General features: G+C 40.0%; 1 protein-coding gene across 1 annotated transcript; it reads left to right on the top strand.

Moving 5' to 3' along the window:
* Positions 1-5,362: 5,362 nt before the first annotated feature.
* LOC147612256 (uncharacterized) lies at positions 5,363-6,260 on the top strand. The gene is made up of 3 exons (XM_086784193.1): positions 5,363-5,464; positions 5,678-5,860; positions 5,991-6,260. The coding sequence occupies exons 1-3, from the start codon at positions 5,384-5,386 to the stop codon at positions 6,258-6,260; spliced, it is 534 nt and encodes a 177-aa protein (XP_086640319.1). The 5' UTR covers positions 5,363-5,383.
* The last annotated feature ends 6,508 nt before the right edge of the window (positions 6,261-12,768 follow it).

Raw genomic sequence — 12,768 nt, 5'->3', positions numbered from 1 at the left:
AGAGAATGTATAATAACGCTTCCCTAGGACTGATATCTATCAAGGGGATGGAATGAAGTCACCATTGATCATCTTGGAGAAAATGTTACAGTGATTATGATGACCTATGGAAGTCCAACTTTTGCCCTCCTGCAATGAGTCTCCCTTCACTTCATCTACTAATCTAGGGTTTGGGTAAACTGGTTCTAGAGGCACATAGTCTAGCAGGAGGACTGGCTGTTCTATGGATTCTGAAGAATGATTATGGGATCAGTCAAGGCCTTTGGCATGCCTTGAGGTTCCCTCCTAGGTTTTATGAATTGGCTCTCATATAAGGTATGGGATATGCACAAGGGAGATTAGTGATTAGTACTCAACCACTTGCTGAAGAATAGGCTCTAATTCAACCTCCACATTACTTGCAATCTCTTGGGCTTGTTTCATTCTCTCTTTCTTCCTCATAAGGTTGGGATACTCCTTTTAAGTTTTCTAAGGTTTGTTTCATTCTGTCTTTCTTCATCATAGGGTTAGGGTACTTCTTAAGTTTTGAAGGTTTTTATTATCATCCAACATCACACAAGGTGTAATAAGCTCGTAGATATCCCAAAATTTGTTATATCAAGCGTATTACGTGGTATAAAAATGATATGGCAAAAAAGGGGTGTAGCCACTTTTAGAGAGTAATGTTAACTATTGTGGGTTAACACAAGCATAGAAAACTCATCATTAGGCAAAATTTGGACTCAAAAAGGAACCCTCTAAAAAATGTCATGTCAAGTTTTTGTAAAACATAAGCTGACGATTAATTTTTTGTAAATCAAATTAAAATTTGCCAGAGATTGTAGATTGAGAATCTACTCTTCGAAATCTTTTCAATGATGATAGATAATTTTTCATATTCAAGAAGTTCCCAAACTGGTGATGACATGGTGTGTAATTTCAAGATACCTCTTGAATGTACATGATACTAGTATTGCACCCGCGCATTGCTGCGTCTGAGACCAAGGTTCGAGAAAAGAACTATTCCCTCTCTACAACCATCTCTCTCTCTCTCTCTTTCACACACACACACACATGCACATGCACATGGCCCTCTCCCTCTCTCTGTCACGTACACACACTCTCAAATGTTGAAACTCTCTCTTTCTCACACATGCACACACATATACACACCTGCTCTCTCTCTCTCTCTCTCTCTCTCTCACACACACACACACACACACACACACATCCCTCTCTCTTCTTACACTCAAAGACCAAGGCATGTATGTATGTATGTATGTATGTATGTATACCCAACAAAAACCAAGGCAGTGATTAATCTTGGCCAAATCTTGTGATGTGCGAAAAGTGAAAGCATGTCATAACAGCAGCCATGCAAAGATTAGTGCACAATAACATTAACTTTCACAATTCATCCTAGTCTAAACTTTCTAATTATGTTTTCTATACACTAACAGTGGTCCGAATTAATCATGCCCTTAACTTTCTAGTAGGGTTATGTACACACTAACATTAATCAAAAGTCATCAGTCTTTAACTTTTTAGAAAGGTTTTGAATTGATGTATGTATGTATGTATACCCAACAAAAACCAAGGTTTTGAATTGATGTATGTATGTATGTATATCCAACAAAAACCAAGGCAGTGATTAATCTTGGCCAGATCTTGTGATGTGCGGAAAGTGAAAGCATGTCATAACAGCAGCCGCGCAAAGATTAGTACACAGTAACATTAATCACAATTCATCCTAGTCTGATTTTTCTAATTACGTTTTCTATACACCAACAGTGGTCCGAATTAATCATGCCCTTAACTTTCTAGTAGGGTTATGTACACACTAACATTAATCAAAAGTCATCAGTCTTTAACTTTTTAGAAAGGTTTTGAATTGATGTATATATGTATGTATGTATACCCAACAAAAACCAAGGCAATGATTAATCTTGGCCAGATTTTGTGATGTGCAGAAAGTGAAAGCATGTCATAACAACAGCAACGCAAAGATTAGTGCACAGTAACATTAATCACAATTAATCCTAGTTTGGACTTTCTAATTACGTTTTCTATACAGTAACAGTGGTCCGAATAATAATCATGCCCTTAACTTTCTAGTAGGGTTATGTACACACTAACACTAATCAAAAGTCATTAGTCTTTAAGTTTTTAGAAAGGTTTTGAATTGATGTATGTATATATGTATGTATGTATGTATGTATACCCAACAAAAACCAAGGCAGTGATTAATCTTGGCCAGTCTTGCGATGTGCAAAAAGTGAAAGCATGTCATAACAGCAGCCACGCAAAGATTAGTGCACAGTAACATTAATCACAATTCATCCTAGTTTGAACTTTCTAATTACGTTTCTATACACTAACAGTGGTCCGAATTAATCATGCCCTTAACTTTCTAGTAGGGTTATGTACACACTAATATTAATCAAAAGTCATCAGTCTTTAACTTTTTAGAAAGGTTTTGAATTGATGTTTATATTAGGTTACATCATTAATTATAAAACAATTCATTACAACACTCATGTATACAATTCGATCTTAATTAATAATTATAGGTCGTCAGATATGATAATGCTTTTTTATTGATGCGCAAATTTAAAACAAAATGAATCATTCTACACTCTCTCTTTATCTTGTATACACTTTGTTTATATAATAAATTTTGTATATATAAAATGACCTTGAGCAAAATAAAAGACCTTGAGCAATGAAGCACTTGGAGGAGGCAAAGGTGGTCGAGGAGCTCGAGGAGGCGAAGGCACGACCACGTGGAGCTCAAAGTTGGCAAACTGAGGTGCTTGGGATACATAGAATAACCAAAATTTTTAAAAATCTGAAGGCTAGCCAAAATGCAACCACTTTTTCTCAATCATTCTAGTTTGTACATATCTAATATGAATACTTATCGGATTGGATTTCAGGTTTACATGCGAAGATAGTGTTTCTGCATGGTGTTTAAGCTTGAGCCTGCTGACGAACTTGCAACACTCCTGGGTGCCAACTATTTCTCCAGTCAGCATCTGTAGTGGGAAACTTCTTGAGCATGGCAAACAACCATACATTTATGGCAGCGCTGCCGCTTATGTATTTATAAACATTGTAAATGATAGTGAAAAAAAAAGAAACGCTATGAATGACGACGTATGCACCAAGTGAGCAGGAGACCACGACAACAGTGACTCCCTTGTCATGTCCGATGGAAGAGAATAGGAGTATGTCTGCGAGACAGAGAGGGTGGTATTAGAGATAGATTCAAAGTAGAGGAGGCAGTCAACTTGGGTGGGATTAGAGATAGATTCAAAGTAGAGGAGGTAGTTAAAATTGATCTGATGGCATTCGAGTCCAGTGAATCTAAGTCCACAAGCGTGGTGGTGATGTCTCAAGATCGAGGGAGGAAGCGGGACATAAGGGCGTAGGTCCCCTATAAAGATGGCAGACGTGCTTTTGTTGCATAGCTGTAGGAGGACGGAGGAGATGGCAAACGTGCTTCTACTGCATAGCTGTAGGAGGACGGAGGAGATGGCAGACGTGCTTCTGCTACTCTTGCTCGTTGCAAGTAAACCATGCAATTTTTTAAAAATTAAGTAAAGTACCTGTGCTTCAAACCGTGCAAAACTTCAGAACGCGAAAGTGGGATCTCTTGAGAATGTGCAAAATAAATAAAAATGAACCAAGAATGAAGAAGGTTACATCCAAAGATTTCATTGAAAGATGTGAGATGAGATCTTTTTAGATTCAAATTCAAAATTGCATTAGAAGATGTGAGATTTGGCTCCTCCTCACTCTTGCTTGCCGGAGGAATGGTTATTTTGAATTAGCCCCACCTCCTTTGCCCACTTGGAGGGAGGTGGGGTTGTGGTTAATCTTGTATAGATGGAGAGGTTTCATGCAATAAACAGAAAAAAGCTAGCCTTTAATGTATTTTGTATTCTCGGTTGAAATTCAAATACCTCGACAAATCATAGTATTCAAGTATATGAAATAATTACTCCAAATGGACCCTTCTATTAGCTTGTTACCAAAATATCCTTCACACTCGCTCCCTAAGTCACGTGGGATTCACACACGGCGCCAGCTTGAAAGGTTGGCTTAGGAGCAATTCATGTGGCGCCGGCGGGGCCAACTGAAACTTCCATCTCTTCTCTCTCTCTCACAGACACACACACACACAGCAGAATCGTGCAAGGAAACATACTTCTGCTAGGGGCGCACCGCGTTGTGGGTGGACTGGCTATTACAACCATGAAAATTTCTAATCACATTTCTTGTTTCGAAACGCCTTAGCTGTGTCGGTAGCCCGAGAGTATGGCGAGATGAGTAGGGGATGATCCGTGATATACAGGCTCATCATCTTGATTATAATGGCCAGCGTGTGGGAGATGGTATGGTGGTGGGCGGCGGGCGTCTCTCGGAGAGGTAGCGGCGGCGGCAGCGGTTCCTCCACGTCGTCACAAGGACCCCCCAACATCATTCTCACCCACAAATACGTCGTGGGGCTCTTCGCCTTTCTCATCTCTGTGGACCTCGTAAGCTATAATTCCATGCCTAATTAAGACTCTTATTACGAGAAAGAGCCGTTATCTTATGTCTTATGAGCCCTAACCTATGATGGTGTGAGGGCTAATCTCTGATTATATTCAATTAATTATCGACAATAATTAACGTTGTGACGATGGCGCAGGTGCAGATAGTGGGTGTGCTTTGCTACCAGCTTTTCACCGCTAGCTACTTCCCCTGGCACCTCTATCCCTTGATGCTCAATCGTGCGGCTGAGCTTCTGTCCTTGATCTGCTCACGCGGTCAGATCCTCGCTGCGGTAAGCGGTAATCTCTGATCTCTCTCTCTCTCTCTCTCTCTCTCTCTTTCTCTCTCTCTCTCACACACACACACACACACACACACACGGACGTGGTTAGTAGGAGAGCCCCTTGTAAAGACATGGATTCAACTGTAAAAACAATTCTTCTAATCCTCACACCACACTATAAAACCAGTCTTTGCACTTATAATTAAACCAGTCTTTACACTTATAATTAAGCTAGAGTCACGTTTATTAATCATGTATGCTGCAGTAATTATATTCGATTATTAAAAACTGTGCGTCTGGTCACATGATTTGCATGCAGTATTCGATTGCACAAGTGTGCCTGTCAGTTCTCTCCCTCGTCATCTTTTCCAAGAAGCAGCCTTGCGGTAGAACTAACTGCATCGGTCCACTCATCTTGTACACTCTCTCATTGTCCTACGAGGTATAAAATACACAACTAGCCCAAGCAGCAATTCTTAATTATTTGACTATGGTTAACACCATGTTTTTTGTGACAATTAATGATCAGTGCCTTGAATTAGTCAGATATTCGTGGCTGTGATAATTGGGAAGCTCTCCAGGATGCCTATGGCTGACGACGAAGGCCAAATTGTTGCCAATTGGCCGCCTCCTATAGCCTGGCCGGATGGGCGTGGTCCGCTGGTATCTATACACACTTCCAGCGATTTGTTACACCATAGATTAACTGCGCATTTTTATTAGATATATATCAATGCAACTCTCATGAATACTCCACACAGCCTTTAGTTTAAAGACGACGTGCATCTCTCACTTTTCTATACATTTATCATTGTAAGATTTTTTTTAATTGAATATGATTAATTAATTGTGCGTTAATAATGGATATGGCCATAGGGTATTCAAATCATCGGCATGTCGCCTAGGCATATGCGAGCACGAGTGATAAGCCGGGTTCACGACGTTGCGGAGGATGAGGTTTCATCTTCACGTCCAACTTTACGTAAGGTGATGAACATGCAGATGCAGGAGTCACACTCGGACATCATACTTGCTGTGGAACAGCCTGATGGTGAAAAGGTAGAGTATTGTTCCAACATTTACTTACATTTATAATCTCATACTTAATACATATGCATCTAATAGTCTACACCAGTGCTAATAAAGTCTTTGCCAGTCTTTGAAGTGGGCCTTCTATGCTCATTGACAGATTGCTATTGCAAGATTGTGCCAAGGACCCATAGTCAATGATCGTTCAATTAACTCCCAATCTCAACCATCTTTGAAAAAATCACCCATCATATTACAAGGCGTGCTTCAAACCAAAACACCCACACACATTGTAGGCCATGAATCTCAAGAGGCAAATCCACTTGAAGAGCATGCCATATTAGACATTGAACCACCAGATGATCCACTTCAACATGAGCAAGATGATGAAGACCCATCTCAAAATCAAGTGGAAGGCATGATATCCTAATACCCCTTGAGAAGGGCATGCTTTTGTGTTTAAAAATAGTTCTATGTTGAATAACAAGGCAAATATTAGTAAAGAAGAAAGGTGGACAAAATGCATAAAATGTAAAAGTGTAAGTAAAGGTGATGTATATGATTTTAAGGTCTTTTTTGACATTCTCATTAATCACTTTAATATTACCACAAATTGTTGGGCATGTTTATGTGGAGAACCATGTAATCATGTATACAAAGAAAGAATTAAAAGAAACAAATTATCTTGTAATCAAAGGATGTAAAGGTGGAAAGAAAATTTGAACATGAGTTCCATGATGTTTAAGCTCCCCAACATAGATAGTTTTATAATAGCTCATACTTGAGAAGAGAACAACATGCAATAACATTATATAATTATTAGCATTATGGAATTGTTTTTTATTAGGGCTTGTTAGCAGCTCTCTCTCTCTCTCTCTCTCTCTCTCTCTCTCTCTCTCTCGTGCGCGCACACAAATTGTGCCCAAGCACATACGCACGCATGCATGTATTAAGCACAAACTTGGAGGGGCTTTACTACATCAAAACCCTATATAGCATATTTGTAAAAGAGGTAATTTTGAAATTCCTTATCTATGAACTTTGAATTTTGAAATAGATTATGAATTTGGAGGTAATAATACTACCTCTCATTTAATCAAACTTACAAAAATTTTGAGTTTTACAAGTCCAAGAGAACCACAATCCCTTCTATTTAACTCATGCTTTTTCACATACTCTTGGATTGGAGAGTAACCTTTTTGGATCATAGGCCTCAAAATGTTAGAGAAAGGGGAACCTTTTGGTTTTTCAAAAAATCTTAACTATTACAAGCACCATATTTTCTCAAAAAAATAATTGCTTAAAGCTTTTAAATTGATAGATTAAAGTATGTATAGGTCTCTAAAGTTATTTAGATGCTTATAAAAAAGATAGATGCATTCAAAAAACTTTTTGCAAAACTAGTATAGCACTTACAATTGCTCTTACATTTAAAAAATCCATACCTCTAGCCCAAAGTTAATTATGTATGGTAAATTTCTTACTTGGCTAGAGTTGTTATGTGCATGAGCTTGTGATGATCCACATTAAGAACCAAGTGTCCCATGTACAAGTGCTCCCATGGAATGTAGGTCAATCTAAGTGATTTGATTCCAATACAAAGTGCTTGCAAAAGCATGAAGTGATTTAAAAATCCATACCTCTAGCCCAAAGTTAATTATGTATGGTAAATTTCTTACTTGGCTAGAGTTGTTATGTGCATGAGCTTGTGATGATCCACATTAAGAACCAAGTGTCCCATGTACAAGTGCTCCCATGGAATGTAGGTCAATCTAAGTGATTTGATTCCAATACAAAGTGCTTGCAAAAGCATGAAGGGAAAAATCATGTAGAGACAACACAATCACAACCCCTCTTGCAAGACCCTTGTGTGGAAACCACAAACTCCACTTGTTCAATCACTAGTCACATTTACTTTAACATTTCCCTCTTGCAAGACCCCCTTGTGTGGAAACCACAAACTCCACATGTTTAAGAGAGTCATATTTAGTTTAACATTTTCCTCTTGTAAAAAGACCCCTATGTGGAAATCACAAACTCCACATGTTAAATCACTAGTCATATTTACTTTAACATTTCTAATGAACAAATGAGTTAACTCCTCATTATACTTCTTTTGTGATAGTCCCCTTCTCCAATGAACTTGATAGTCCCCTTCTTAATTAACTTGTTGCCAATATCAAAAACTATATTTGATCCACCCCCATAGTGTGCCATTGAGGGTCTTCTAGATTGACTTGAAATGTTCTTGTCATGCTGCACATACTTGATTATGAACCTCTTTGCGTGAATACCATTGAACTCTTCTTGTATTAGGTGTACGAATAGAAGGAGATGATGCTTACCGTGCTATTGAAGGTCAAGGTGTTTTTCTATTTCAAACACCATCAAGCCAAAGTGAAGGACTTGATAAATGTTCTTGTTGTTCTTGGCATTTTGAAAATTCTTATTTTAGTTGATCAAAATTGTTGAGAAAGGTATGCAAGTGTGATTTAATACAAATGTTTTTTTTTTTTGTTGAAGAGTTTAAAGATATTTGAAAACTTGTTGCTCAAGGAGAAAGAGTTGGAAGACTCTTCAAGTTGCAACTATGCAACCCACAACATGCAAATTTATTATCTCAAAATCCCTCAAGCTTACTTGCATTATGGCATAAGAGGTTAGGACATGTGAATCATAACAATATATTACACATTTGAAAAAGGTCTTGTATAAGGGTTGTTAATAAGCAAGAAGCTACATGTCTATGTTGTTTTTTTGGAAAGCAACTAGAAACTAGGTTCAACATAGACACTTACAAAGCAAAGCAAAGCCTCAAGATCATACATACAAACTTATGGGAATCATATCAAGCAACTTCTATTGGAGGATCTCACTACCTCATGACATTTAAGGATGATATGATGACAAGAAAGGTATGGGTTTACTTTCTCAAGCTTATGTTGATGCACCTCTCCAAACAAAGTATGTATGCTTAAAAGGTCACTTTATGGACTCAAACAATCTCCAAGAGCATGCTACAAGATCTATAAGTTTTTCAACACTCAAGGCTTTCACAATAGTGTTTTTATAATAGTGTAATAGATCCCACTCATGGCTTTCACAATAGTGTTACAAATCCCACTCCTCCACATTACTCTTATTTGACAATCTCATACTCATCATTATTGATAGCAAAATTTTAAATGAAATCAAGAAATAATTAGCAAGGAAATATGAGATGAAGGATCTTTGTTATTCTCTTGGGATTGAAGTGATTAGAGATGCATATGAAACAATTAGCAAGGAGATACTCCCCAATCTTATTTGACCATGCTCTGGGTGCCGGCTTCAAGCTATACAAGGCTTTGCATAACCTACACATAAAATAGTGTGCAGCATCACTTACATAACTCGATGGCTACATCATGTATACTTCTTGTAAATCACTATGCAAGAAAGCATTCTTTACATCTATCTGATGTAAAGACTAACTCTTCTACAGCCATAGCAATGATGACTCTCATGGTCTCCATTCTTTGCAACCATGCTAAAAGTCTCATCATAGTCAATGCTATAGGTCTGTGCATAACCCTTAGTAACCAATCTTGCCTTATACTTGCTCACTTACCTATATCAGTTATGGTTGACCTTTTATACCCACTTATATCCAAGTGCCTTCTTTTTCTTAGGAAAAGGCACCAACTTCCATGTTGCATTTGCATCCAATGTTGCCATCTCCTCATCCATGGTACCTTCCCATTTTTTATTTGCATCCATATGGGTTCATTTCCCTGCAACTTCATTGATCTTGCTGATGAAGTTGCCATGGACATGGGTGTAATGTGGGCAAGAATACACTAGTAAAATGTAAGGAAGTATGAGAAAGCGAAAGGTATCCCCCAACCTTTGACATACATGACACTACTTTGAAAGTTTATGGGCATCTCCAACCAATGTTGTCCACCATAATCTAGTCTCAAGGATCTTCTGATAGTGACATCTTTAGCAAAATGACCTCCACTAATACCCTGGTGTGTCTCTCGAAGGACTACTTCCTACTTATGAGGGGATACACACCGCTTGAGCATTTGATCTAACCCAAGCTAGTACAATTGGCCCATAATCACTCGATAGGTCTAGCTGCACAAAGCCAACCGCTTCTGCTAGTCTCATGTCAAATTGTCTTCCACCAAACCTGTCTCCAAATGAAGTACAAAATTTTAATGTACCAGGCCTACTGAACATCCGATACTTCAACCTCAAACAAATTTACATCCGTGAAATTATTAGGGACACCATCTGAGGGTTCATTTCTCTCTCTAATCGAAAAGATAATCGACCACCACATGTGTGGATCTAGGTGTATGGGTCACTGTGAACTCAAACTCCTTCAAGATCAGCATCTATGTGGCGAGCTTCCCTATCAGACTAGGCTTATTTACCAGATAAAGCAAGGCGTGATCCACATGAAAAGTAAATTTTCTACCCAAAGTGCCTAAACTTAGTTACTGAATATATCATTCTCAGGGCTTCCCAATCTGTGGTGGAGTAATTCTGCTCCGCCTTGAACAGCCTCCGACTAGCATAATAAACGGCCAAAACCACTTTGGCTCCTTCGCTCCTGCATCAGCACAATGCCAATGGGTCACATCCAAAGAATCCACAAACACATGAAAGGGAAGATCCCAAACCGGCGCCAAAACCACCACTAGGTCCGCAGCCAGCATCAACTTCAGGCACGAAAACGCCACATCACATTGCTCTGACCATACGATTGGCACCAATGCCACATCCTCCAAATAATGGAGCATCTGACTGTGCCGCTAGACCTATCCCAAGAAATGACTTAAGTGTTTGCTGCTCTTGCCATTCCGATTATTTTCGCCTTCGTTGAATCCACTACGATGCCGTTCTTTGAAATAGTATGCCCCAAGAGCATTTTGCTTTCCACGGTGAATGCGCACTTAGCCGGCCGATTTAGGCTCAACCAGGCTTCACAACATTTTTTTTTAAAACATAGCAACAAGTGATACAGATGTACACACCTCTGTCCAAACTCACTGAAATCATCCAAGAAAGCTCTCATGAATGATAACTTTAGCTTCTTTTTTCCCTTCCGAACAAAATTCCCTTCTTGATATGAGCCTACTAGACCCATGGTCAACCCAAAAGCCGGTCAACCCAAAAGCATTAGGTATGCCCCCCTTAATACAGCACCACCACTACCACTTGAAAAAAGAATACAAAAATATCCATGGTTAAACCCTAAATTTACCCTAAAGACTACACCCTATGCTAGTCGGCCATCTTGACTGCAAACGGTGTTGGCTCCCATGTCTCTAAACCTAGCTTCTGACACAGTGTCTGATAGAATATTGACTTCGAGGCCTCCATCCAGCAGAACCCTAGAATACACTGGCCCCAACGCTTCATATTAATCACCAAAACTGCTTCATTGAACACCGGAGCCTCCATACCAACAGTGCCTCCACCTTGGTGGAACATACTTGTATGCCTGGTGAATCTTGCACCCCGCCTGCTGCAGCACCATCCCGCCCATAAGTTCTCAAAAGTTTGGTACCAATGTGAGTACCTATTCCATTGACATGTGAATAGGCTATCCTTTCAAGTCCTCCCATAAATCATAGGTCTAGCCCTTATCCTTGATATTCTCTAGATCACTATCCATCCTTACTATCTTTCGAGTCTACTGTGGCTCCACCACTCCTGGTGGTGTGGCCGGATGAGCATAAGCTCCAATTGCTTGTCCGGAGGGCATGAAAAACTCCTTTTCCTGAAACCATTATGGGACTTGAGCCCAAATTTCGTCCTATTCCTTCCAATCAATCACTTGCTTCTTCCCTTTCCTACCCAAAGCCCCACTGTCTATCGGCTGCATAGGCGGTATCTTTCTAGATCGAGTTATGGCCATGACCAAAGTTTCCATGACTGGTTGCATCCTGTCCATCCCCTCCTAGTCTTCCAAAGCCATAATTTCCATCACATTGATAGTGGGATGCTTGGTGGAGGAGGAAGCCTCAACCTTTCCTTGGTTCTACTCCTTCTCTGCCTTGTGCTGCTTCCAGAGCTCACAATCCGATGCCCAAGCTCCGGAGTTACACTAGAAACAAACAAACTTCCTCTCTACCATTTGTTCCTCCGGAGATATGTCTACTACCATTTGTCCCTCCGGAGATATGTCTACTGGAAAAATTCACTCGCAGTTGAAAGGGATGGCGCACTGGCTTAGGTTGAGCCATGGCAACCACCGGCACTATTGGCTGCACTATTGACATTGCTACTGTCAGCGCTCCAACTGTCGGTTACGAAGCACATCGTCCATTATATCTGCAAGCATCGATAGATTGCACAGCCATTCGGTAGATCACACACACTAGAGATCATTCAAGCCACATTCTTTTGAAGCCCCACTATCTATGAGTTGCATAGACGGCATCTTTCTGAATCGAGTAATGGCCATGACCGAAGTTTCCACGGCTGGTGTAGGAGGAAGACTTACTCTTTCCATGGTTCTGCTCTGTCTCTACCTTGTTCCGTTTCTAGAGCTCGCAATCTAACTTGCAATGCCCAGGGGGGCTACAATAGAAACAAACAAATTTCCTCTCTGTCGTCTGTCCCTCCGCAAATGCGTTTGCAAAACTCACTCGCGATTGGAAGGGATAGCGCACCAGCTCAGGTTGAGCTGAACTATTGACACCGCTGCTACTACCAGTGCTCCAACTGCTGGGGATGAGGAGCATGTCATCCATTATATCTGCAAGCATCGGTACAGTGCGTAGCCGTTTGGTAGATCGCACACACCAGAGATCATTCAAGCCACATTCTTGCGTCATATAGTTAGGGTTCTAACATCGGACACACCATGTACCTGATCAAATCGGGAGAGAAGATCGTGCACCACCTTTTAGGAATGCGAGCCGTCCTGGGCCATTATG

This window comes from Cibotium barometz, chromosome 46 (assembly GCF_041138505.1).
Source record: "Cibotium barometz isolate CiBa-2024 chromosome 46, ASM4113850v1, whole genome shotgun sequence".
Taxonomy (NCBI): Eukaryota; Viridiplantae; Streptophyta; class Polypodiopsida; order Cyatheales; family Cibotiaceae; genus Cibotium; species Cibotium barometz.
Note: the sequence above shows the minus strand (reverse complement) of the source record. Positions and strands in the feature narration are given on the sequence as shown.

Coding starts and splice junctions, on each gene's coding strand:
- LOC147612256 (XM_086784193.1), top strand. CDS start 5,384: ATGCCTATGGCTGACGACGAAGGCCAAATTGTTGCCAATTGGCCGCCT. Junction 5,465..5,677: donor CGGATGGGCGTGGTCCGCTG/GTATCTATACAC, acceptor ATATGGCCATAG/GGTATTCAAATCATCGGCAT. Junction 5,861..5,990: donor AACAGCCTGATGGTGAAAAG/GTAGAGTATTGT, acceptor GCTCATTGACAG/ATTGCTATTGCAAGATTGTG.